Source organism: Lampetra fluviatilis, chromosome 24 (genome assembly GCF_964198595.1).
Source record: "Lampetra fluviatilis chromosome 24, kcLamFluv1.1, whole genome shotgun sequence".
Lineage (NCBI taxonomy): Eukaryota > Metazoa > Chordata > Hyperoartia > Petromyzontiformes > Petromyzontidae > Lampetra > Lampetra fluviatilis.
This window is the reverse complement of record NC_136298.1, coordinates 11,283,604-11,309,722: the sequence shown is the minus strand read 5'-3', so window position 1 is coordinate 11,309,722 and position 26,119 is coordinate 11,283,604. Positions and strand designations below refer to the sequence as shown.

The window sequence follows — 26,119 nt, the reverse complement described above, 5'->3', positions numbered from 1 at the left end:
CACACTTTGTCTGGCATAAGGTATTCCAACGGTTTTAAGGTAATTTTGGGGTGCTGATTCCAAATCTGGCATCAGTTTTTGTCTATCACATCAGGTTTTTGAGATCTCAAATATTGCATTTTCAATCAAAACTGCAGAAGAAAAATATTAAATAAATGTGGATATCTACATTAAATTATATTATAAACAGACTATCCTAAAAATAAAGCACCATATTTTAACACTAAAGCAGTCACTGGCTCGCAACAACTTGCAATCATAAGTGACAGAGTTAATTTCGGGTACAATCAATGAAAATGGGGTATGCCGATAGCATAAAATGAGATGTGATAGAGCAAATCTGAAATCAGATTTGGAATCAGCACCCTGAAATTAGTCTAAAACAGCTGCAAAAGTCCAGGCCAGAAAAAAATTTGTTTTTGTTGACCAGTGTTATTTATAATTCTGCAAATAGTATACTGTACATAGGCAAGACAATAAAAACTATGCAAAACATTCGAGCAAAGAAACTATTCTTGGATCGTAATCTCAAAGCGACAATTCAAAGAATCACTGGTGCCGTTGAATTATCACAGTCGAGAGGATGTTTATAATGTGTTGGTAAAGATTATTCTGATGTAAGGGGGCCAAGGTCGACTTGAGTTTTGTTTGTTTGCAGAGACACACAACCGGTACATGTGGTTGTGGATCCTGAACTGTGCAAAGTGCTGCGACCCCATCAAAGGGAGGTAAGCCATAAAAAAAGAACTCTAAGAAAACAAGCACTTATAAAGATTGTGAGAATGGGAGGTAACCGAATGGCTCGGGTCGGAACGCTGAGCTGACACCGTGGTAATCCTGGATTTAAATCCAGGTGGCCGTCTGTGATTTAACAAGGGTTCTAAAGTTTAGTGAGTTTATGGACTCTGCCATGTCACCAATGACTAAAAAATTGTTTCTGAACTTAATTTCGTCAAATTGCAGCGTTTCCTGAAAAGTGCTGTTAAGTGAAAATGCATGAAGCAATGAATTCCTGTACCGAATCTCATTTGTGCTGTAAAATCAGCCTGTAGGCATCCCATGGCAAGACAAATAGCTGAAATGAGGGTACGCCAACACGTACTGTATCGTACCACTCGGGCGTGCAGTTGAAGAAAGTAGTCGTCGACCACTCAGAAACCGCGTTTAAGAGGTGCATTCTGCGTAGTGCGAAAAGTATATTCTCGAATAGAAGAACAGTGTTTTGGCAAAAACGTGTCGTGTGAAAAGGCATTAAGCGAAGATTTTCCTTAGATCAGTTTGACTGCTTTCATGCTGTGTGGACCAGAGGTCACTAGAAGGGATCTCCGATATATCCGTCTGGTATTAATTTCCATGGGTTCTGTAACACGAAGGGTTGATGCTGATTGTACAATCGGGATACAATTTGGGAAATTAGGAAACAACGATCTATGAGAATGCACGTAATAAAATATGATTATGTTTACTTAGTCCCCTCATGTTGTTCCACATTGTCGCATGCCTGCTCACTGTGTGCAGGGTGTCCAGTTCCTGTGGGAGTGTGTGACGGGAAGACGTATCCATGGCAGCTTTGGCTGCATCATGGCCGACGAGATGGGCTTGGGCAAGACGCTGCAATGCATCGCACTCATGTGGACGCTGCTACGGCAGAGCCCAGACGCGAAGTAAGACAAATGGACAGACTGCGTTGCCGCATCCAGGAGCTTGTGACGCAAACCACATCATTGGTGGGATTTTGTCTGAAGCAGTGGACAGTAGTGGGGGGGGTGGTGTGTGCTGACGCTGCGTGTCCTGCAGGCCCGAGATCGACAAGGTAATGGTGGTGGCCCCCTCGAGCCTCGTGAAGAACTGGTTCAATGAGGTGGCCAAGTGGCTGGGAGGGCGCGTGACCCCGCTCGCCATCGACGGCGGGAGCAAAGGGGAAATTGACAAGATGCTAGGTTTGTGCACTTTGTGATTTCACGTGTTCAATTTATTTGACACCATATGTAGCTAACCGTGCGAATCGGAGGAGAAATATCATTCCTATGCATAAACACTTGCGAACTTCCGTTTGTCCTGGAACTAATTTAATTTGTGTAAATAACGTTACATTGTGACTGCACGAGGTGACGTCACATGATGCATGTGTGATGTCATCACCTTTGTCGAAGAGACTTATTCTTTTAGTGCTGTTATTGCTCAGTTTTGCATAAACTTTTTGATCAATTTGGCCGGTTTTCTAGAATAAGTCCCTAATAGCGTCGTAGCTTGATACTAAAAGTTTTCTGTATGTTGGATCATCTTTATGAGAGTTATTGTGAGTCCTTGGTTATAGGTGAAGGGAGAGCGAATGCATCAATGCTTTTAACCTTAGTTGGGAAAAAATTACAAAAAGATTGGTTGGTCTTTGGCTCAAAGTACTGTCGGTCTCCAGAATATGAAGCGGTGCTGTGTGGATTCACGTGCTGCATGCCGTATGTGCAGAGAGCTTCATGGCGCAGCACGGCTTGCGCATCCCAACCCCCATCCTCATCATCTCCTATGAAACGTTCCGCCTGCACGCCGAGGTTCTGCACCGGGGCCGCGTGGGCCTCGTCATCTGCGATGAGGTGACGTCATTGTTACACCGACTTGACAACCGACACCTCAAAATTTCATTTCGAATAAAGCCACGGCGGTAGCGGAAATTTAATGTTCCGTTCTTGTGCGTCGTGCGGGGGGCAGGGCCATCGGCTGAAGAATGCCGAGAACCAGACGTACCAGGCGCTCAACAGCTTGAACGCGCAGCGTCGCGTTCTCATCTCTGGCACGCCCATCCAGAACGACCTGCTCGAGTACTTCAGCCTCGTGCACTTCGTCAACTGCGGGATCCTGGGTGGGTTCAGTGGCACAGACGACACCGCCACCTCTCGCACCCTTCCCGCGCGACTGCCACGTCTAATGATGGGTTGGCACCCGAGCGAGTAGCTCCACAACAAGGAAACTAAACGGCGTATCGCAAGTGTGCATGTGATGAAATACGTCACTACAGTACGTGAGAAACCTGTTGCAGGGACAGCCACACGCAAGGCACCAGTCATTCAGCTGCATTCAACTGCAGCTGAATGACTGCTTGCTCAGCCATGGACCCGGCTGAACAGACATACTTGTGAGGCATAGTCCCCCTGAATAACACGCCATGTGTGTTCACGAGACTCGGGCTTAATGGGTCCCAGCAAACCTTATCGTCTCTCCCTGGTTTTACGACTACCAGAATGACCTTCACTACTGAGAGGCATTTGATCCACACGGATGTGCTGTCTGGTGTTTTTGACACAGGAACGGCGCAGGAGTTCAAGAAGAAGTTTGAACTCCCGATCCTGAAGGGTCGCGACGCCGATGCGACCGACGATTTAAAGCGGCGCGGAGAAGAGCGGCTGCAGGAGCTGATTGGCATTGTGAATCGGTATGCGGTGCTCGGATGATCCGCACCTCCCCCAGGCTTGCGAGCTGCCCCCTCGCACCTCCACATTTGTGCAAGGCCGGTTCTGTGTGCGGAGGTTTTGTGCGTTTCTATTTCAGGTGTCTCATAAGGCGGACATCGGACATTCTATCCAAATACCTTCCCGTCAAAATAGAGCAAGTGGTGTGCTGCAGGTGCGTGATGCCACATCTTACCGAGTGCTATCATACATGCATATGTAAGGATTGTTTTGATTGTTTCACCCGAAGACGTTTCTGCAAGTTGGCAAATAATCTCAACTTGTTTTTAATGTGTAGCTCTCCAATGTGTTTTTGGGTTGTGTTGTGTGTTGTTCGGTGTGATGTCCAATATTTCCTTTTATGTGCCTGGTAACTTCAGTTCCTGGAGATACTCCCAACACATGGAACGTGGAGCAAAAACAATAGCCATCATGCCATATATATCACGCGTTACAACCCATAAATACATAGGAGAGCCGGAAAAAAAAAATTCCAACGGCAAGCGAACGGTTGCGCGGGTACGGGTGCCAACGTGCCGGTGTGATGACGCCGTGTGCTGCCCGTCACAGGCTGACGGCGCTGCAAGTGGGGCTCTACAAGCTGTTCCTGCGACAGAACAAGACTGCGAGCGAGCTGAGCATGGCAAAGAACGGCACCATGAGCGCGTCCTCCCTCTCCTCCATCACGCAGCTCAAGAAGTTGTGCAACCGTGAGTTCTTCGCTGTTCCAATCCCCACGTGCACGCGAGGTTCCCACCAGATGCTTTATCGGAGGTCGGTGCACGTTGACGGTACGCATCACAGCTGTTGTCGGCAAGTTTAAAGAGAATCGCGAGATTGTGAGTTTTGTTTATTGCACGCAGACCCATCTCTGATCTTTGACAAGTGTGTGGAGGGAGAGGAGGGCTTCGAGGGGGCCCTGGAGCTCTTCCCTGCCGGGTACCACCCCAAGCTCCTGGAGCCGCAACTCTCAGGTGACGCGAGCTCATTGTTGAGTTTTCAGCAGCAGATTCTAATTAGAGCTCGTCGCCTATGAAATAAACAAGGGCTGGCCTTGTATTATTTCTAAGATATGGTTTATTTGATCAAGATTTTTTTTTTTTTTACTCTTGTAGATTGACAGAAAAGGGGAGGGGGGGGGCCATAGGGGTTGGTATGGGAGGGCAAATGCTGCTATACGCCGTCCCGGCATATGCTCCCACACTGCACCGTCACACTCGTCTGGTATTCAAGATCAAACAACGTGGCCACCATTGCTTGTATAGACAGTTACCTGTGTCGTGTAGGAACCCAAGAATCGTCTCCTTACAAAAGGCTGCATTGCTCCCGTGTGGAAGCAGCCCACAGCTGCAATGCGTCGGCCTGGTTGTAAACAATGGGTGGTGAAATTTCGATTTCAAGCTTTCGCGACTGCAGGGATTCATATTAAAAAATATATATTGCTGTGGTTTTCACACCTGATGATGATTGCTTGTGTTGCAATTGAAACGTCGTGAGAATTTAATTGTTTTATTTTATTATTTCCTTTCGACGTGACTTTACCGTGACTTTACCGTGACTTTACCGTGACTTTACCGTGACTGTGTGCCGCAGGGAAGATGCTGGTGCTGGATTACATCCTGGCCGTGACGCGATCCACCACGAGCGACAAGGTGGTGCTCGTCTCCAACTACACGCAGACCCTTGACCTCTTTGAGCGGCTGTGCCGGACCAGGAGGTGAGGACAAAGCCCTGGTGGGCACCATTCCAGTACAAGTTGGGATTTATCCAGCGCCTAAATCCATCTGAGTGTGTCTCGAAGCCGTACAATTAAGAAAGGGAGCCGGGGGTGAGCATGTGCATGTCGTGAGGATTGTTAACAGAAGAGGGATCTTTTTTTTGTTCAGATTTGTTTCATCACAACCAATGTTTATTTATCAGGCGGCAAAACTTTTGAGGTCTCGGCAAAAAAATATTTTACAGAACTGGTGAAGCGTTAAGACTGGTAATAGTGTAAGCGTAACAGAAATATGAAACCACGTAATATATTGAATGTGCCATTTTTTTATTAAAAATGACTGAAAGGCAGAGGGAGCGGTGCCAATATGGTAAATGTCCAGATGAAGGCATTTCAGAGAGCAGAAGAGGTTCTCAGCAGTGCAAATGGCCAGGGATGGTAGTGCCACGCACATCCACGAGCCAGGGGTTAGAATCGTGATCTAATACAGCAATGGGCAAGTGAATAAATTTCACCCATGTTATTGCAAATGTTTTGTGCATTTAAGCTACCTGTACGTGCGGCTGGATGGGAGCATGTCCATAAAGAAGCGGGCAAAGGTTGTGGATCAATTCAACAACCCATCGGTGGGTGACTGCTTCATCTTTTTAATGCTCGGTGTAATCGAGTTTTATTTTTTGTACTTTTGAGTGCATGACCTCACAAATGTCCACGTCCTTTTGTTCGTCTCTGCCAATTCATGCATCTATTCTAGGGAGCAGTAATGCAGTGGTTGGCGCATTGCACTACAAAACTGGTGTCTCCGAGTTAAATTCCTGGCTACTGCCAACATCTGTGACGAGCGATATCTGAACCCGTCTTGGAGTACCTGGTGTGACGTGTAAAACTCGGCACTGGAGAGATAAAGGTGGTCGGGCATGGTGCTTCGCCGTCCACCACCCCGTGCAGCATGATGGCTTTCATTGCTGCTTGCTAACAACAGTTCCCCAACACTGTGGCTATCTCTCCAATGTGTTTTCTGGTTCATCGTGCCAAACAACAAGCGCGATAACCGAAAATTATCAGCGTTATATTGCACGGCCATGAATACCCTACAGTCTGTATGGCTGTACGGGAGGTGTTTGTCTTTACTTGTTGGTGGGTGTTTCCACTGCCTGCACAGAGCCCGGAGTTTGTGTTCATGCTGAGCAGCAAGGCGGGTGGCTGCGGGCTGAATCTGATCGGCGCCAACCGCCTCGTGATGTTCGACCCCGACTGGAACCCGGCTAACGACGAGCAGGCCATGGCGCGCGTGTGGCGCGACGGCCAGCGCAAGAGCTGCTACATCTACCGCCTCGTCTCCGTGAGTCCTACGTGGGCGCTGTACCAGGCCAGTGGCGTAAGTCGCGGGTGTGCAGGCGGTGCAACTGCACATGGAGCCCCCCACGGGCAACAGGGGTCAAGGTGACAGGCCACGAAGAGGGGTAAAATTGGACAGGTTCCCCTATTTAATTCCTTGCAGTGGGACCCATGATTCATTAAGTTGATGCACATGTACCATGACAGTTACACGTTTGTATATCACTGGTTTTTGATATACAGTTCGAGAGGATGCTATGGCAAATAAAGAAACATTTTGACTCGACACAATTATAATTAGCACTGCCTTATAACAGAATAGCCTGACATTTCTGGCAATGGCCACTTCTTCAGAGCAGAGCCACTGGCCAAATGTCTGGTACATGTACATATTTTTTATAATGTGGTACCCGGTGCAGTGTATAAACATCTGTGCTGTTGCAATTAAAAGCGGTTGGTTGTGGTGCTGGCAACGCCACCTCCCTCATACGCCATGCCGGCCTTAATTGGTGCCTACGAATGGCACTTTCTCCACCGCAGTCTAAACGGCTAAACGGGGGATGTTTGTCGTTTTGCGTGCGACAGACGGGGACGATAGAGGAGAAGATCCTGCAGCGGCAGACGCACAAGAAGGCGCTGAGCAGCTGCGTGGTGGACGAGGAGCGCGACGTGGAGCGCCACTTCTCCCTGGTCGAGCTGCGCGAGCTCTTCCTGCTCAACGAGAGCACCAGCAGCGACACGCACGACAAGTATGACGCAGACAACTCGCACGCGCCTCGCTACCGCTTCTCTACAGCAGCGCTTTGCTCGCCAGCTTCCTTGCGCTTTCAACTATCAAATCATACGGCCTCGAGTCTGAAAATATTATCCAAAGGGTACTTCTCGCAACACTCATTTATTACACAAATAAAGATTACAGTCAAACGTTCATTATCTGGGGTAATGGGAAGGAGTGGCTCAGATATCTTTTTCTCAAGCATGGTTAATCCTCACACAGATAACCGTGAGTTAACTGAATCATTTCCTTCATTTTTATCTCACTTGGGGGCACGTGGATCCCAAGCTGTTTTGTCACAAACCTTAAGTCGTCTAACATGGTCGGAATCATGAACGAGCGATCATTTGAAACGTCCCTGTGTTGATTTCCAGGTTCAAGTGCCGGCGCTGCGTGAACGGGATCCAGGTACGCCCGCCGGCAGAGGGCACGGACTGCACCAGCAACCTGTCTCAGTGGCACCACAGCTGGGACAAGCGGCACCTGCAGGACCGCGTGCTCACTGCCGCCTGGGACGCCGCCGTCACCTTCACCTTCCACCATCGCTCGCACGAGCCGCGATCCACCGCGTGACCTCCGTTTGTCCGGCAGCAATGGGGCGCCCTGACTTCACCTCCATCTGCTGCTGGGTGCTCGGATGAAAGCGCGGGGATGCAAATCTACTGACGAAACATTTAAGCGATACTGTAGCTATCCAAGGCACGTGTGGTAAAGACTGCACTTGCACGGACCGCATGTGTGGGTGTGCACATCGAATATAAGGCTGCTATTCAACATCATAAGTCCTGTAAATCTTACTGTCAGTTTTTTTTAATTATATACACAAATGCGCTCAATATTTTGTTCTGCTCGTTCGACGATGCCATGTGATGCTGTTTTGTACGTAGCCATCAAGTGTCTCCAATAAAAAGCTAAGGGTCACGTACACGTTCCTCCAAAGTTCGAATGCCACCTCGAGGCAATAAGATTTTTCCGTACGGCCAGAGTCCGCACTGCCCAGGCTCAGGCGAGCTGCTCCTCTTCGGGGACGTTCCGGCTGATGACTGCCACGCGGCGACCACGGGGAACGCGTTCACCCCGGAACACCGACTCCTCGTCCTTGAGAATCTCATGCGTGAACTCGTAACGAACCCGTCCCCTGCCAGCAGCAGATTGAGAAAGGGCAGCAACGCGTTTGCGTGAAAGAACTGTGCAGACCACACGAGCCGGGATGGTGCAGAGCGCACAGCAGGGGGTTAGGGGTGCGAGGAGGCGTGGCACACACCTGATGATGTAGAGGGAGCGTGGCTTGAGCAGCACATCGACCCTGATGGTGGGGTCCTGCTCGTGCACGAAGCGCATCACACTGGCCGACAAGAGGCTGAGTCCCGCGATGATGCTCCCGCAAAACTGCAGACGCGCAATGGCAGCACGACTCAACCAGCGTTTCATGTATGGGGTTATGATCAGGTGGACACCTATATTGGTACACAATAGTGCAGACAATTCGTTTTGAAAATTGCTGCAGATGTCCGCTCTTATGCAGGTTGCAGTAAAGCTACACTGGATGTGTACAGTACTAAGTTTGCAGACAATTGACTTGGTCGACAGCCTATTTACAGTACATTAGCCTGCACATTGTTGTGAACACCTACATTAATCTACATCGCTGCACACCTGTAAACAACTAGGCGACAATTGCCTATTCCACACTGCTGGAGACATATCCTGAATACATCTGGCTCAATGTTGACTCCGATTAATGTACCGCACACTGCTGCAAATCGCTCTGTCCTACAGATGCGGACATCCGCAGTACAACATGACTCCGGTCAGGAGCAGGAGATGTCTAACTGCTGTTCTACAGGCGTCTATTTAAATGGCGTAGCGCACACAGCTTTACATCAGAGCTATGTCCTTGTAGGTCTGCGCTATCGTGGAGGAGGTTGATGTGGGCCCCACCTTGACGCTGTCCACGTGGGGGCGGATAAACCCGGCTGCGTCCAGGTCGAGTACGTGTGTGAGTGGCATGACCTCGGTGCCCGGTGGGAAGGCCCTGGCTAGTACTCGTGCCAGCGTGGCCCGGTTTCCCTCCGCCCAGCGGCGCGTCTCCGTCTCGCGGTATCCGTGAATCGCCTGTCGGGACGGATGGCAAAGCGTTCGGGCTCAATCATCGACTCTCAGACAAAGCAATTGTATGGCTAAATCAATTACGACTGCATCTGCAATAGTTGTTCTTCATCGGCTATATGAAATCTGAATTTCTAAACCTTGGCGGTAGAGCGAACAACTTGCAATCAAAGGTTGCGAGTTAAAATCCTGGTAGAGGGTTTACTAGGCCAAGCATCCCTCTGGGAAAGATCACATGAATACCAATTGCCCTAAGGACTAGCCCCTGCCATAGGAATGTGGAATTTCCACCACTTGACTGTAAATGGGGGTGAGCACTACCTTTCAATTCTCATTTCAGCAGGAATTATCACTTTTGCCCCAACCGCAACACGTGGTGAACTGGGGCTCGTGCAAGGAGTTTTACATTCCACCGCGGGATGGACGTGGGGGTTCTTTTACAAAACTTTACCACGCGGTCAGTGCCACTTTCTAAAAGGCGGCGAAACGCACAGACACAGAAGCTTAGACACAGGCTAAGACAAGCTTAGACAGCATTCAGATTAATTGAGATTTAAAGCTTTCGTGACTGCAGGGATTCATCTTCTTGGTTCTTTCGGTAAAGTCACGTAGAAGGGCCGAAACGTGAGAATTGTATTTTATTATGTTTTTATTTTATTATTTCCCTTCTACGTGACTTTACCGAAAGAACCAAGAAGAGCATTCAGATAGCTCGATGGGAATACTGCAATGGCTTTTGCTGCGCTGCCCTCTGCTGTCAAAAACGTAGCCACGCAACCGCCTTTGATAACCCGGCGTGCATGGGGTCGTGGTTTACCCATCCAAGCACTATCCAGGTTCAACCCCGCTTAGCTCACGATACGGGCCGCCTTCCTGGTGATCCGATACTCATCAAATAATAACTCTGCTGATGTTAGTTATTAGCGCGGGCGGGGTGGGGGGCGATAACGCAGCCGTCGAATTCTCACGTGGTCCCAGTGGTCGAACTGGTACTTGAGTCTGCGCAGGGTCGGCTCCACGTCCTTCACGAGCAGCCGCTCCTCCTCCTCGCTCACGAACTCCTCGCTCACCTCCACGTCCCCCCGCACCATCGCCTCGACCCGCGGGGGCTCGCAGCTCAGCCACGGCCTGGGGGAGTCGTGCCGTGCCGCGTGGCCGCTCTCGTTGCGGGCCCCGCGGGGCGCCGGGCAGGCGAGACGCGAGAGCGAGGCCCGCAGCGGCGATGCGAAGAAGCGAGCGAGGCCGGGCCACGTGCTGCTGCTCATCGCTCCCGGGGGTTGTCCGGTCGGTGGAGAAGGCTCGCAAGCTGCGGTCAGCCGAGGGAGTCTGAGGGAAATGCGGCCGGGGAGAGCCACAGTCGAGTTTCGAGCGAGAGGTCACAGCTGAGTTTGAGCACAGAGTGTGCACTAGGGGGAGACACACCAGACTGCTGAGGTGGCGCTACATCCCTCGGCTCCTATCCTCACCCCTCTCTTCTCTCTCACGATCACGTCATTACGCTTGGCGGTGACGTCGTTACGTACTCATAAAATAATGGATTTTAAAAATCACATAGATGACCGCTTGTGTTGCGATCGAAAAGTCGTAGTTTTTTTTTCTTTTAATCTACGTGACTTTACCGAAAGACCCAAAGATTATGAATTCCTGCAGTCACGAAAGCTTTAAGTCAAGATTTTAAAAACAATCCTTGCACGGGATTCGAACCGGAATTCTCGACTTAATGGGTTAACCGCTTTGCTCTCCTCTCCGACACTTGGGCAGTAAAATACACACTCGTGTTCTAGTTGTTATATCAGTGTCGTAATTTTACAACAAATAAAAATATTCAGAAATAAAAAAAAAATTTGCTTAAGTTGCTCACGTGCTAAGATTTTTTACTAAGGTAGTTTTTGGTCAAAAATAAAACGATAAATAGGATGCGAACCCACAAGCTCGCTTCTCACAAGCGACGACTGCGTTCACGATTCGGCTATCAGCCCGCGTGTGAAGAAGCTACGATACAACAGCAATCACCAGTGTCGCTCTGGAGAATGTGACAAAATCAGTAGGCATACCATTCGCCTCCTTATACATTAACAAAACAATACTCACCGCATTAACAATACACACCGGATTAGCAATACACGACACGTGTCTTTTACTGGTAGGAACCTCCTGGTTACACCAGCCCACAGGGGATTATTGTGTCCGTCGTGCAGGGAGGGGCTGGGTGGGGAGGGGTTGGGTGGGGTGGGGAGGGTGGGGGGTGGGAGGGGTGGGGAGGGGTGGGGCTGGGTGGGGAGGGGAGGGGCTGAGTGGGGAGGGTGGGGCTGGGAGGGGTGGGGCTGGGTGGGGAGGGGCTGGTCACCCCGTGGTGCCCTTATAAAACTCAACGTTTGACCTATTCACGCCGGCTTGTGCCCGCCCTCACAGTCGGGCATATTTTCGGAATACACCACGCCGCCGTTGACCCTGGCCATTGACCGAGCAACCCAACGTTCCTACCAGCTCCCTCCGCAGGAATGAGTTTGTACACATTCCATCAGCCGGGGCACCGCCTTCTGGGAGTGCATCATTGCAGCAGCATTTGGTTCAACGCAAGCAAAACTCTGAACCGGTTTCAACATTTGTCTCATCGGCAGGGTCAGGCCAAATGTTTATATGCAAGGACCCAGTGAGACAAGTTTGCTTGTAGTGAACCAATGTTGTGGAAATTATGCACTCCCAAAAATAAGGCCGTGCGGCGAATGGGATGTTTTTAAAAACATACTTTCAAATAATTTTACTTGTATGTGGAGGGACAGATATATTTTAATGATGCGCCGTATATGTTTATTTATTTAACCGTGGGTGCATTTGTGGAGAGGGAACTGCAAAACATGAACCTGGTCTCAAACTCTCTACTGCCCCAACGCGGAGGTGTGGGGTGTGTGTGTGGCATTTAAAATGTCTTAGCGGCTTGGCAAGGGAAAGTGGGGCGATGAGAGACATTGACACAGCGTGGCCACCAGAGGACGCCACGTCCTCGCCTCGGGGACAGCATCGGTCGGGGAAGCTGATAATCGGTCCAACGTGGTGCACGCGGGCTTCAAGGAGTTTCTCGGTGAATTTTCTGAAACGAATGCTGCCGGAGAATAATCGGAGCGGGCGGTGTGGCGTTTCGCACGATGTGGTCGAGTGATTTGAGATTGGTGACTGCAGTTGCACTCTGGGCCATTCTGAATTTAACTATTTTCAACAACTGCAACAACCACAAAAACACGTTAATGGAGAGAATGAATGCTTCGTCAAACGCACTCCTGCATGAATTGTCTCCCCGTGCCATGCCACTCATGGTGGTTGTTTTGACGCCACACTTCACCACCCTGGTCAACATGGGTTGGGTGAAGACAGGGGGCTCAATGGGCGGTCTACATCTCGTTCTTCAATGATGTTAGCATTGGCTGGGAACCAGTCTTCTCTCACGGTTCATAAGCATCGCGCCATCGCTCCAGTGGATTTCCATCCGCAAAAAGGCATTTTCACGGATCGATTGTGGCCACACATGAGTCACAGATAATAGGGCCATAAATAAGAGGCGTTACTCTCACTATATTACGGAATCAACTTGGTGGGGCGGTACTCTGCATAGTTTGCGAATGAGTGTGTCTCATTAAGTGCTTATTTTAAATCGTGTCACCGCATCCTGGCGAGCGGATGCACATTGCCTCATCTGTGATCTATCACGCACGACCGTATCGCCACTCGAAGCGCGATATTGATCGCGAAGCCGAACCAATCCATAACAACCGCCATTCGCCACTAGGTGGCGGCGACGTCACCACGGCGCTTGTGCCAGGCTAAGTGCACTTTAAGTCCACGTGAAGTGTCGAACGCCCGCTGACAGGTCGCGGGACAGACCGAGGTGCCGTGGGTTGACTGAGATGACTGGCTGATGCACTCACCTGTGCCACCGACTGTACCAACCGCATACCCCCACAGTCCCCGCACACCCCTTACCACTGCTGCACCCGTGCACTGCCCACGCCACCTTCACCAACTCCAACCACAACCTGTCCAACCCCCGTGTCCAGGGGAAGGGGGGAGTCTGAAGAAGAAGGGGCGGGTCTTAAAAAGGAAAGGCGCAGTGACAAAATGGGGTGGGGCTTATGGAGTAAAGGGGGTGGGGCATAAAAAGGAGGCAGGGCCTACAGAGGTTGGATCTTGTGTTATTTAAGGTAATATTGCAGCAGGCAGCCACAGGCCAACTAATGTACTTGCTATGTATCAGTTTCATGAGTCTGGAATGGACAATTGTGGCCACGATTGCACTTGCTGTTGATGGGGTTTTCAAGGCTTTTAAAGGGATAGGAGTTGCACGTTTAGAAGTTAAAGCTGGTTTGTTGCTTCTTAAAAATTATATCCACCCCGTGTAAATGCAGCCAGGTAAACCGGTTTAAACTGAACGGACTAACTAGCTCTCAGATGTGTTATCTGGTTGTGCTACGTGTTGTTCCGGCAAGATGTGATGTTTCGCCCCACGTGCTGGGAGTTTCTTCAAAAACTGCTGAAACGTCGGACATCGTGGCAAACACATGGCAGAAGACAAAAACACATCGCAGATTCGTAAAGCACAACCGAGGAAACCTAGTGGTGATGGGATAAAATCGGAAATATTAATTTTTTGACAATCGGTCAAAACGGTATTGACTGACATCATAAGAAACAGGATTGCACTATAAATGAATACAAATATTTGACCATTTCAAATATGTATGCCCTAATTTCAAGATATGAATACAAATAACACATTACTTGGGGCGCTGATTAAAAATTCTTACTTTCGTATTATGCACTTCTCTTATCGCTGCATCACTGAATAATAATTTACTTATTTATCCAGGAAAGCCAAACTAGGCCATATGGCTCTTTTTCAGGAGGGTCCTGCAATTGAATGTTTATTTAAAGATGTTTTCAGCCACCTAATGAATGTTTTTTGAAGAAACCGGAGCACCCGGAGAAATCCCACATGCGCGAGGGGCCAACACCATCTCCATACGGATGGAAACAGATGGCGATTAGTCCACTCACTGAGCTGCCTTCTCCTGGCGAACCAGGGTATGGCACCTTGACGCCCACGGAAAAGGAGTTTCACACCATTTGCGTGATCCACCAACCCTCGCCTCCACACTTATCATTTACAGGTATTCATAGCAACCACGGTCATTCAATACAACATTAAAGAATGTTTATTTTTAGATTACTTGTACTGCATGTAAGAGGTAAAAGTACAACAATTATTGGGAAACTATCATCAACCATCATTACTGCCAGCAGTTGGCACACAATTTCTCGCAAAAAAAATTGTTGCCAAAATCTGGACAAATCTGGTTACTGCTGCCCCTACTGGGCAACTGCGTTGGCACCTTCCAAGCAGACCATACGTCAGATTACACGGCTCATCATCAGCCATGGTTAATCCACTGGTGGATGAAGGCTTCCCCAAGCTGCTGCCATCGCTCATGGTACCTCAATGTACTAATGAACATAGCACCTGCACACGAGCTGATGTTATTGCTCCACGAGTTCAAAGTCATGGCAGGACAAACAATGGATATTTTCCTTGGCTGAGATAGAACGTTGTCACTATGCCAATGCCGTACCTAACGTAGCCTGTAAACGTTGCATCACGGCCCTGCGTGCGCTTCCTCTACGAGCGTGCGGCGTTCTGCACCTCCCGCATCAGACGCAGACACTGCTCCTCCTGCCAGGGCAGGGCCACGCACTGCACCGAGAGTGGGAGGCCCACCCCTCCAGCCACCGCCTGCAGCCGCGCACGGAGGGAGGGGGCACACGGGGCGGCAGGAGTGAGCACGTGGGGTCCATGTGGTGTGGCTTAGCGCCCCGGGTGCTGGGGTGGGGGGGCTCCTCGAGTGATGGTTTTTGAGTAAAGCAGGAGGGGTCTTGTGTGGCACGGTGTTTGAAGGATAAGGGGGTGGGGCCCGGGGTACCCATGTGGTGTGTTGGTGGGTGTCGGATTGGGGATTCCATGTGGTTTTCAGTAACTTGGAAGAGAGAACAGTTGGGGGTAGGGATGAGAGGGGGGAGGGGGCGCTGACAAAATATCATGTTTCCAACAGGTTTTTTCCTTTCTAAAGCACGTCAACCATCTTGACAGCAACCCTGCCAAATGAAGCGTACCCAAAGCAAATGGCTCAGATGTCTATAAAGGACCACATTTACGGGCGTTACGGCAGGGCAGTGCAGAATGTGCAGGCTCTGCGGGTTTGGAGTTGTCACAAACCTTGGGAAAGGCCTTTTCCCAGATATCCCCGTAGTGGCCTCGGTACTCGCTGAGTTCTTGCTCATCCTGCACAGTGACCGTCCCCATCGGAACCACGCCAGCCGGGAAATTCAGCAGGTTGTACAAGATGTGGAAGACTGTGAGCGCTGGTAGAGAGAGCACAAAGGTTCATAAAAAAAAGCATTCTTTTGAACATTGAACAACACATGCGAAGTTATAAAGCATCTCAATGTCATATGCTATGCTGTGCAAAAAAGCAAGAAGTGCATTATTAGATCGTGGAGAAAGTCAGATTTTTTACTTGTCAAAATACGATTTTTTAATGCATTATTTTTTTACTTAATGTAATTTAAAATAACTGCTCGCAGAGTATTGAAGGAACATTTGTTTAAATTGGTTGCAATACAGTGCTTTTAAATTAGCATTTTATACTCCACAAGCTCCAACCAATGCGCGCTATGAACCCAGCGATCCCCAGGTAAAAATAACATTGGTGGATAGCGATATCCGATCCAGTCCTGGCCTCCCCCTACACCAAAGCATATTAAAGTATGATCAAACCCCTGCCACAATCGACACAAGAATGGGGAGGCATTCATCCAGCAGCAGATTAACAAAGCTAGCGTGCAAGTGAGAATCGAGAGGTGGGGGCGTGAGGTGGCCTCACCACCGAGCTTTCCACTGTGGCCGATCTTTAGAGCGGGGCCCAGCGCCGGGCACAGGAGCACTTCTATCCCCGCCACCCTCCACGCCGAAATAAACTCGGTGCGGTACGCCTGCCAAGCAGAGGCACCCACCGACAACGCAGAATGTAAACGACCTTCGTGTTGCGTTGGTGTTCAAGTTGCTCAAGTTTATTTTGTTTTACCAGGGGTGAGAACTCAACAGAGACCGGGATGAGAGTCTCGTTTTCCAAAGTGAACCTGGCTCACCGGAATTACAAAAGCAAAACAAATAAACTGAAGAAAATCGAAATCAAAGGAAAACACCACTCAGGTATTCGTGACTTACTGACTGCACATCTCGAAAAGTGCAACCAAATACTGCGCTTTGTTTTGATGAGACTCATTGTGATTATACTTAAACAAAGCAGCCAAATATTTCCCTTATTTCCATTGTGCATTCCAAATTTCCGTGCCAAGCGACATTTATTTGTGTATTTCTTATCAACGCACATTTCAAGATAGCTAAGAAAAGTCAAGGTTGATAAGAACCCGTGTTCTTTAAAAATAGTGCAGCATTATCTGTTTTACCATCACGACCACTATCAATCTACCTCAATTGCTGTATGGAGTTTCCACAGTGCTGCAACATTTCTGTAAAAAAAACAAAAAGATGAGAAGATTTAAAAAGTCTGGGTGATTGATGTAGTGGCAGAAAGTGTCAGTCAGCTTTATTTGCAAATTTCAAAGCTCCTTTTCTTCACAATAAATAACATCGCCTGAATGCATGTGGTCTGTGCTAGTAAGAGGCCACGTGGGTTTATTATTTTCTGTGGATATTTTTAAAAAATCCGTAAAGTCTACTCACTTTACTCCACCCTGCATGCGAAGTGCCTTGGACTGTCTTGGGGCCTGAGACACGAATACGCAGAAACACACGCTCACGTACATGACCCGACCAGCAATGGGACCGCATTTTCAACATTGGGACGTCATTATCGACCTTTTCAAATTGTAGAATTCGGGAATGAGTCGCTTACAAAGGGTTTTGTGAGCACGCTGAGCAGCCAGGATAGAAGCTTTGGTATCCGGTACATGCTGATTTGGTAGTGCAGGTTAGGGTCAACCACATCCCCAGCACTGGAAACAACGAGAAGCACCACAGTTACTAAATCACCCGCGTCAGCAAACAGACGCCACTCAAATGAAACACAAAGCAACTAAAAATTATCTGCGTAGAAATACATTTTTTTTTTTATATAGAATTGCTTGTGAAAAATCCTTCAAGCGGCCTCATCATTTGCACTGTGGGAGGCACATTTTCCACTCTGCAGTGACAGTCAAACTGATATATTAAATTCTGAGAGCTGGAAAATAGCCAAATCAAGTGTAAAACACCAAATATGAAGGCTTATCATATGAAGGCTTTATTGTGTCGTCACCGGCGACCAGGTTGAGAACCGAGATTAATCCTGCGAGGCTGCCTGCAATCGGACCCATGATCTCAGAGGTGCCAGCTCAACGCTCTAAACCTCAGAGCCACCCGGTCACTTCCACGCGCCTCCTCTTTGTGTCACCACGGCCCATCGTGCTCTACGTACAACTTCCCCAGCAGCGTCTCGGCACCGTCGGCGAAGAGCGCCTTCATGACCAACTCGGTGAGGCAGTATTCCAGGCGTGGCGGCTCAAACGGGATCAACTGCACACGCGGCGAAAGCACATCCCATTATTCACAACAAATTTAAATGCATGTGTGTGCACCATATTCCCAGAAAATGATTATCATGTTGCCTGCCCAAGGGCATGACCCTCACTCAAACTCCCGCCTCCAATCTCATACGATCCCATTTCCTCTCTTCACCTAACATCAGGGCTTCATTTCAGCTGGGTTTGTCCAGGTCAGTGACCCGGAAAATATTTCTTCACTTCCTAATTTAGGCCTAGTCATCCAAGCCTCCACAGTCCTATATCTAGGCCTACTCCAGTCTACCAGTAACCCAGAAAATATACGGTGAGCAATTAAGCCTTGACTCACATCACCACTCTGTCCGAGGGTACTTGAGTCATTACTATGCAAGGGAGAGCTGAGATGGTACTCCTGTCTTCAACAGTATTTAGGTTGACCCATTACTAGATGGGATGTTGGGAGCTCATACCATGGACCTGCCCTTGGCTGGACAATGGAATACAGTAGTTTACATAAATAATTGACATAGCAAATTCATTTTATACAATTTAACTTGTCCATGTCGAAAATGATGTGTTGTGGGGAGCAGAAGCGTCGTGGTTAGCGTGCTGTGCTCCCAACCCAGTGACACGAGATCAATTCCCACTCACTGACAACATCGGTGATGAATAACTTAATCGGTCCTGGGCCACCTCTAGCTCTACTCAGCCTCAACATCAGAATTGGCGAGACAAAGGGGGCCAGGCATGGAGATGGCCACCCACCCAGTCGTGTGTCCTTCCGGCCTTAAATAGGTGTTCGCTACCATCACTTGCACCAACACAGTCTGGTAAAAAGGCTCTAAAGGGGTTTTATTTGTCTTTGTTGATATTTTAAGTTCTCATTTTGATGGAAATACGGTTTGGTTGCTGAATCGATGGAACCCGTTGAGACCGAACCTTGTGGCCGTTGTTCTCCAGCAGCGCCCGGGCTTCCCGCACAGAGCGCCTCATGCTGGGATTTGGCTGAATGAACCCATCGCCCTCATAGTAGCCAACCACCATTGGGCTCTTGTTCTCATAAATCTGAGTGCAAAATGACATGCAAATTACACGCGCTTGTTACACTTGAAAATGTAAACGTGTGTGTGTGTGTGGCATACTAACATGCAGCGCAAACGTGGACGATAGGAGAGACTAAGGGAGTAGAGTCTAGGAGACGAGAGTAGAAGCAGCTTGTGGGAAAAAATTAAGACAATCCAGTAATGAACATGAACACCGGTGATATTTTAGGGGAATGAGTAATTTCTCAAACCGATAGGGCAAAGTTATATCTGATTTACAAGATCGTGTTTTGAGATTAGATCGAAGGAAGCAGACCACGTGGGAGGGCCAATGAAGAGGTGGAAAGGCAGTGCTGACGATGATGTGGAGGACCTAAGAAATAGGAGACAGGACTGGAGAGTGATAGATAAGGCATGGAGAGGTACTGCCTATCAACCGACCCAGGCAATGCCTGGACGACACAGATACCGATGATTGCGCCTGTGTGTGTGTGGCACGTTGATACTGCAGATTAAACTGCGACCAACCTTCCTGTCAAAAGAAAGCGGGGGAACGGTTGGGTCCAGGGCGAACAACTTGGGACACAAGAGTGCCTCCATGCACAGGGCGAGACCGTCCACGTCGCGGGCTATTGGACCTGCCGAAGGTATCACTGCAACAGAGAAACGCGTGCGCCGTCAGCCTGCTCCACCCGGTAGCCGTGCAGAGCCACTCTGTTTCACGATGTCGGGCCTGTTTTCAGGTGGCGTCTCGCTGGGAGCGTGAGTGCTGCAGCCACACCCCGACAGAATCACTGCTGCTGGAATGTGGCTGCACAATAAAAAATAAAATAAGCAAAACTAATTCAACTGGTGTGTACGGTGCCTTTAGACCGTACGGCCAAACAGACATGAACTCGACATGTAACATTCTTACCCCCTTTTTGTCCAGGGATGCTAGACTGTCCGCCTTTGTTACTGTGGGAAAAGTGAGATAAAGAACCGCAAGTATGAATCTGGGCTGATTTAGGATGCACAGTGCTTCTGTACTTACAACATTTAGTTGACACATGTCACACACAACAATGCACTGCACAAGGCATAAAACAGAGCACTTGTTGCAACAGCACATCCACGTCTCACATCTCAGCGCATCGCACCCTACACTGATTATGCATACACACACTCAACTTGTGGACACAAGACAAAGGTCAGTTCGGGGTACAAAGGGCAGTGTGGCCAACAGGATGCCCAGCCACCATTGTCTCCCCAGCGGTGATGTTTACACATCACACCAGGTACTCAGTTCATGCTAAAATCGGCCCAAAGGAGGCCCAGGGCCAGTTCAGATATTCATCGCCAATGTTAATCATGAGCGGGAATCGAATTCCGCTTGGTTGGTTCATAGCGCAGTGCGTTAACCACAAAAACACACACACTCAGCGCGCATACATACGCAAAGACTAAGATCCCCCATATAGCCTGAACAGACTGTTGGGGCAAGTGCTGTTAGCGAGCACCTATTAAGCCAGCACGGCACACAAGGGGGTGGGTGGCCAACACCACGCCCGGCCACCTATATCTGTCCAGTAGCGATGTTTACACACCACACCGGGTACTCATTTGAGGCCGAGTCGACCTAGGGGATGCCCCTGACCGGTTCAGATAATTGTCACTGGTGTTGGCTGTTAGTGGGAATTGAACTCGGGTCGCCGGATTCGAAGTACAGCACGCTAACCGCGACACTACCACTCCCCTTACGCACGCACACACACACACACGCGTGCACACACACGCGCGCACACACACACGCGCGCGCACACACACACGCGCGCACAGACACACACACACGCGCACACAGCGTGCACAAACATCCTGTGAGCTGGGTGGTACCTAAGCCTCCCCCCCGTGGGCTTGAAGCCACAGATCCCACAAAATGACGCCGGGATGCGGATGCTGCCTCCGATGTCAGAGCCGATGCCCAGGATGGAACCCCCACCCCCGATGAGCGCCCCCTCTCCTCCAGACGACCCCCCCGGGGAGCGTGCCGCGTCCATCGGATGGCTCGTCTGCCCGAAGATGGGGTTACTGCATTCAAAGCTGTGGCACAGTTTGTTGAAAGAATCACACAACTCGATTGCACACCGGTAAGAAAGATCACTCTTTTGTACCATGATGCGTGTTCTATTTACAGGGACAATGTCAGACCATTCCCCAGTGCAGCATGCCTACACTTTATTGCCAAGATGAGGGAACGCACAGTAAGAGGTCTGTGGCAGTAAGATGGCCTGCGATGCGACACACTCTCCGAAAATACCAAAGTTTGACCTACTGCCTTCACTTAAAAAAACAAATAACATCCTGGCATGGCCCCTGGTGCACAGAGACGTCTGTCCACTGTGGATAAAGTGGGATTTGAGAGGTTTACCTTAACAAGGACTGTGGCACATTTGTCTTTGCAAATACCACGGCACCCTGGTGCTTCAGAACCTTTGCGATGACACAATCCTCCGCGGCAAGGCTCTCCACCCCGCAAATCAAACCGCAGGTCGAGTAGCAGCCCTGCACAAGACAATCAGAAGTTTTGAAAAAAATACAAATTGAGAAATACGATATTCATCACCATTTCAGCTTGCTCTTTTGTGATTTATTGACATTGCGGTTAAATCTTACAGCCAGGATATACGGCTCGGATGTAACATCCTGTTTTGCAAGACCGGCGTATAACAAAGCCACCATTGACACTGCTCGTTAAATACACATTACAAAACAACAATAGAATGGTAAAACACGACACGTCACATGCATGAAATGCAAGGGATGCTAAACATCTCACATGACGTGAGAATATTTTTCCACTGACACAAGTCATGGGCCTTTCATCAGGGCTTACTTTTTCACTGGATATTTTCTGGGTCGCTGGTAGCCTCGAGTAGAAATGTGACAAGTCGCCACAGTCATAGCAAAAGGTATACAGAATATTTATTTATACTGGAGGAATCCGAAGAGCTATAAAGCTCTTTTTCACAGATGTCCAGTAGGGGTGGGTAAGAACGTTACAACAACAAACATCACAAAAACATGATAGTAGTGCAAAGTTCAAGAAAGGTAAACAAATTAAGAAAAGTAAAATCATACTGACTGTGGTGTACCGGATGTACAAATATTCCACCCAGACAGACCCGGCCAAAATTAAGCGCTAGTTTTAATTGAAGTCACGTCATGAAGAGGCTTCTCACTGTCACCTGGATGTCAAAGTTCTCCTTGATGCTGACCGGCACCCCGTGCAAGAGGCCCCGGCTGGAGGCATTCACTTTCTCCAGAGCCTGAGCCTGTGTGAGGCTTTCAGGAAGAAACTGAACAACGCAGTTGGTCTTCTCATCCACCTCGAGCGCCTGGCAGCAGTCACCCACACAGAGATCAGCACTCAATACAAGGCCAAACAACCGCTCACAGCTGTGTTGAGAAATGGATGACAGAAGAAAAAATGTAAATATACGTTTAACCCCTCCCTGGACAAAACCTTGTGAGAAAATGTCATGTTTTTATTAATTTACTGCCTCAAAAAGATGTAAGATATACAAATTTCCACCAATTTTTGAAATATATTTTTTGGCTGCGACTTAGCGTCGACGATTCTACTGTGTGAACAATGCAGGAGACATGAACCAAAGGCTCTGCTCAAGGAACTCCTCCATTATTGGCTGCTGCGACTGCAACCCCAACCTCATCAATCAAGGGCACATTGCCTCCAGCGAAACAAATTCTCATTTTCACCGTGCAGCCTCCAAGCGCGACCTCCCAGGGGATGCGCGGTCCCCACTGGGGAAACCGCAACACCCTAAACAATCTGCTTAAAACACATCTTTAACAGCCGCCACCGACCAAGCCAACCCTCTCTGAACAAAGCAATCTGGTTAAGAGCGAGTTGCCGTGAATGCGCGAGGGATAGACCCTCAAGGTAGGAGATAGGCAATGCGTGAACGTGGCTAGCGGAGGGGAGCGAGATTGCCCAGTGGCGGTGAGACCAGGCCCAGCTGGTGGGAGGGGTGGGGGGGTTGTTGTTATGGAACTGCATTTCCAGGCTGTTGACCATGCTGTTTCCCCATATCCGAGAGGTATGGAGGTGAGTCGAGGAAGGCACCTTGAGCAGATATGTCCGCAGGACATCGCTGGGCAGCAGCTGGTTGTCCTGCAGCCTTTGGGTCAGCTCCTTCAGGGACAGCCCAAGTATCTCCTCCTTGGCCTCAACGCCTGCAGCCTGCAGCGGGAAACACTGCAGTGAAAAAAACATCGTGCAGCTCTGGAAATCATCGCCACGCCAATCAAGGATTGCTGTTATGGGGCTCACGGGGTGTTGTAATGAGCGTGTTAATGGGCGTGCCGTTACTATGTTTCGGAAAAATCGGGGGAATAACCTGGGGTTAGCATACGTGTCGACCCCAAAGGGTTCAAATCGGCGAGACCACTCCATGAAAACATTGGCAAGAACTCAGACATTCAGGGTAAACCCCAAGAAATGGAGGGATACTCAAGAAACGGAGGCACAGAAACCTGTCTCACAGGCAAGGGCGAGTATACTGTTGGCGAAATTGTTTTAGAGGGCTTCTTAGTAAATGAGTTTGCATTGCAGTAATTGGCTAATGTACGCGACTGAGTGAATACCCCCATAGTGAATGAAACCGTTGATAATTGTTACTAGTTTGCTGTTTTCTCGTTGAAAGCTTGCAGGTAAAGACAACAACTTCTGGAGCTGACCCTTCACATGAGACCTCAACCATCGGCGGCAGTTGCTGGGCCCCTGTAATGAACGGGGGCGGTGTGATTGGTGAACAAATCACGACGTGAGACCCTCAACATCGTGAGAAATCCGTCTCAAGGGTAATCCTTGAGACTTCACATGTATGAGTTTGGGATAGGATTAGAGCTACGGTGTTAACAGCACCAGTGCCACATTGACAACACTTATGTTGGGGCCTATAAAATGCTCTCTTTGCCTGCCATCGGGTCTGCGTTCATCTGTGTGTCTATGTCTCTCCACGTCTTATTCCCTCTCCACGTCTGTGTCCCTACTGCAGTGTTATAGAATAAAAACGCTGACGTACTATATACACAAAGATCCCCCGGACTGTTGGGGCAAGTGCTGTTCGTGAACACCTATAACACCTATGAAGGCCGGCACGGCACGCACACACACACATTGGTGTGTGTGTGTGGTCAACTCCACTCTCGGTCGCCTTTGGCTCCCCAATGCTGATGTCTTACACACCGCACCAGGTACTTATTTGAGGCTGAGCCGACCTAGGGGAGGCCCAGGCCCAGTCCAAATATTCGGGAATCGAACTCAATTTGCCGGGTCCGTTGCGCAGTACAGCGCTCCCCAAATGCGCTCACTTGCAACAAGATGATTTGTGCAACCGGGGTTACGAATACATTCGTGTTGTTACACATTGGGTTGACACTGGCTAGGTGCTGGCAGGTTACGGTACAGACCTAGGTGTTACGGGTTTGACCGAGATGACCGACAAGATACATCGCCTGTGCTCCCGGGATACTGCACCACCTCGCTGCGTTTTAGCCGCCCGGCGCTCCGCCCGTTGTTGTGAGCGTCGCTTCTCTGCCCTCCGCTGTTGTTGGAGGGCGACTGCCACCCAATGAAGTACCACTTAGCGTCCTTCAAGATGAACCGACGCGGTACAGAAAGATGTGTGGGCTCGTTGGAATTAGAGAGACAACGCATGCTGGATAGGGGCAGTCCGCGATTCACGAACGGGGGTCAGTGTCCGTGGTTGGTTCGTAAGTCGGATGGTACGTAAGTCGGATGGTTCGTAAGTCGGATGGTTCGTAAGTCGGATGGTTCGTAAGTCGGATGGTTCGTAAGTCGGATGGTTCGTAAGTCGGATGGTTCGTAAGTCGGATGGTTCGTAAGTCGGAACACAATAATGTACTGTATTTAAAGACACGTACGGTCAATGTTTTAAAACGTGCTACGGTCCAACAATAAAGTGAAGCGTTGTTACACTCGTAAATAGTAAAAAATGTATGTAATACGGTAATAAATACTGTATAGTAGATAAAATATAAAATAACGTAACATACCTTGAGTCATGATGCTGGCTTGCCTGTCGGAAGGAGCTTAATGAAGTCTCCACGACTGCACAAACACATGCGTGTTTGTGTGCGCGCGCACACACGAAAACGCACGTGCGCGTGCACACGCACGCACGTGTACGCGCGCATAAACGCACGTGCGCGTGTGTGTACGCACGTGTGTGTACGCGCACACACGCACGCGCACAAACGCAAAGGTCCCCTGTATAGCCTTAACAGACTGTAGGGGCAAGTGCTGTTAGCGAGTAGTACCTATGAAGGCCGGCACGGCACACGAGGTGGGTGACCAGCATCCACGCCCGACCGCCTTTGTCTCCCTAGTGGTGATGTTTACACACCGCTAAATCGGGTAATAATGAGGCCGAGTCGACCTAGGGGAGGCCCAGGTACCGGTTCACGTAATCGTCAGTGGGTGTTGGCCGTGAGCTGTTCGCCGGGTTCGTAGCGCAGCGCAGCGCTCACCCGCGCGGGCACACGACCGCTTCCCAAGCGCGAGTTCGCATTTGCAAATCGACGTTGTTGACAACAACAACACAACAACAACATCAACAACATCATCATCATCTCATGCGAGCCGATCCCCGTTAACGAGTGCGCGCGTTCGCCAAGACCGCCCGCAATGCACGGACCAGGCCGGGTCGCAGCTCTGCCAGGGCCTCGGTCCTGCGGTGTCGGGGGCCGCGGGCTTTGCGGCTCCACTCGGGGCGGCGACTCGAGCCCAGGGCGGCCCGGGCGACGAGGAGCGCCGCGCCGACGCCTCCCGTCACCAACACGAGGCCCCTCGGCGTCCAGGAGACCCCCAGCCAGTCCTGGTCGCCCCACATGCCCCGCAAGGCGCCCGGCACCTGCATTTGTGGCGTCTGTGGCTGGACTCTGCCGTGCGTCTGTGCACGTGGCCGGCTATATATATACACACACACACAGTCTAGATTGTAGAGTCAGATATATACTGTCCTGTGTGGGCCAAGTACGGTAATTATACCTGGAACCTCGC

At 49.6% G+C, this 26,119-nt stretch overlaps 3 protein-coding genes across 5 annotated transcripts in view; 1 reads left to right on the top strand and 2 right to left on the bottom strand.

The window, feature by feature from the left end:
* Window positions 1-7,846, top strand: part of RAD54L (RAD54 like) — an 11,464-nt gene extending 3,618 nt beyond the window's left edge. The window contains exons 6-19 of the mRNA XM_078867709.1: window positions 659-728; window positions 1,519-1,664; window positions 1,798-1,940; window positions 2,467-2,591; window positions 2,707-2,857; window positions 3,301-3,427; window positions 3,544-3,618; window positions 4,014-4,153; window positions 4,307-4,417; window positions 5,037-5,160; window positions 5,708-5,786; window positions 6,323-6,502; window positions 7,084-7,247; window positions 7,648-7,846. Coding sequence (XP_078723835.1) covers window positions 659-728; window positions 1,519-1,664; window positions 1,798-1,940; window positions 2,467-2,591; window positions 2,707-2,857; window positions 3,301-3,427; window positions 3,544-3,618; window positions 4,014-4,153; window positions 4,307-4,417; window positions 5,037-5,160; window positions 5,708-5,786; window positions 6,323-6,502; window positions 7,084-7,247; window positions 7,648-7,846 — 1,834 coding nt within the window. The remainder of the gene's footprint in view (window positions 1-658; window positions 729-1,518; window positions 1,665-1,797; window positions 1,941-2,466; window positions 2,592-2,706; window positions 2,858-3,300; window positions 3,428-3,543; window positions 3,619-4,013; window positions 4,154-4,306; window positions 4,418-5,036; window positions 5,161-5,707; window positions 5,787-6,322; window positions 6,503-7,083; window positions 7,248-7,647) is intronic.
* On the bottom strand, window positions 7,257-15,080 carry ALKBH7 (alkB homolog 7, RNA demethylase). 2 transcript variants are annotated; one of them, XR_013639228.1, is made up of 5 exons: window positions 10,351-10,864; window positions 9,215-9,388; window positions 8,538-8,662; window positions 8,200-8,411; window positions 7,257-7,895 (listed from the first exon to the last, which is right to left on the bottom strand). XR_013639228.1 is itself a non-coding variant. In XM_078867712.1 (5 exons), the coding sequence occupies exons 2-5, from the start codon at window positions 10,645-10,647 to the stop codon at window positions 8,276-8,278; spliced, it is 732 nt and encodes a 243-aa protein (XP_078723838.1). In that variant the 5' UTR covers window positions 10,648-10,708; window positions 15,004-15,080; the 3' UTR covers window positions 7,257-8,275. The 2 variants fall into 2 exon arrangements, 1 of the variants encoding a protein (XP_078723838.1); XM_078867712.1 differs by adding an exon at window positions 15,004-15,080 and having other exon boundaries at window positions 7,257-8,411; window positions 10,351-10,708.
* On the bottom strand, window positions 15,051-26,119 carry FAAH (fatty acid amide hydrolase). 2 transcript variants are annotated; one of them, XM_078867710.1, is made up of 15 exons: window positions 25,755-26,119; window positions 23,159-23,290; window positions 22,260-22,409; window positions 21,443-21,576; window positions 20,908-21,114; window positions 19,952-19,992; window positions 19,564-19,688; window positions 18,932-19,057; window positions 17,908-18,005; window positions 17,347-17,446; window positions 17,175-17,218; window positions 16,921-16,960; window positions 16,312-16,420; window positions 15,645-15,790; window positions 15,051-15,164 (listed from the first exon to the last, which is right to left on the bottom strand). In XM_078867710.1, exons 1-15 carry the CDS (start codon window positions 25,974-25,976, stop codon window positions 15,051-15,053), a joined length of 1,788 nt encoding a protein of 595 aa, XP_078723836.1. In that variant the 5' UTR covers window positions 25,977-26,119. The 2 variants fall into 2 exon arrangements, with proteins under 2 accessions (XP_078723836.1, XP_078723837.1); XM_078867711.1 differs by having other exon boundaries at window positions 23,159-23,275.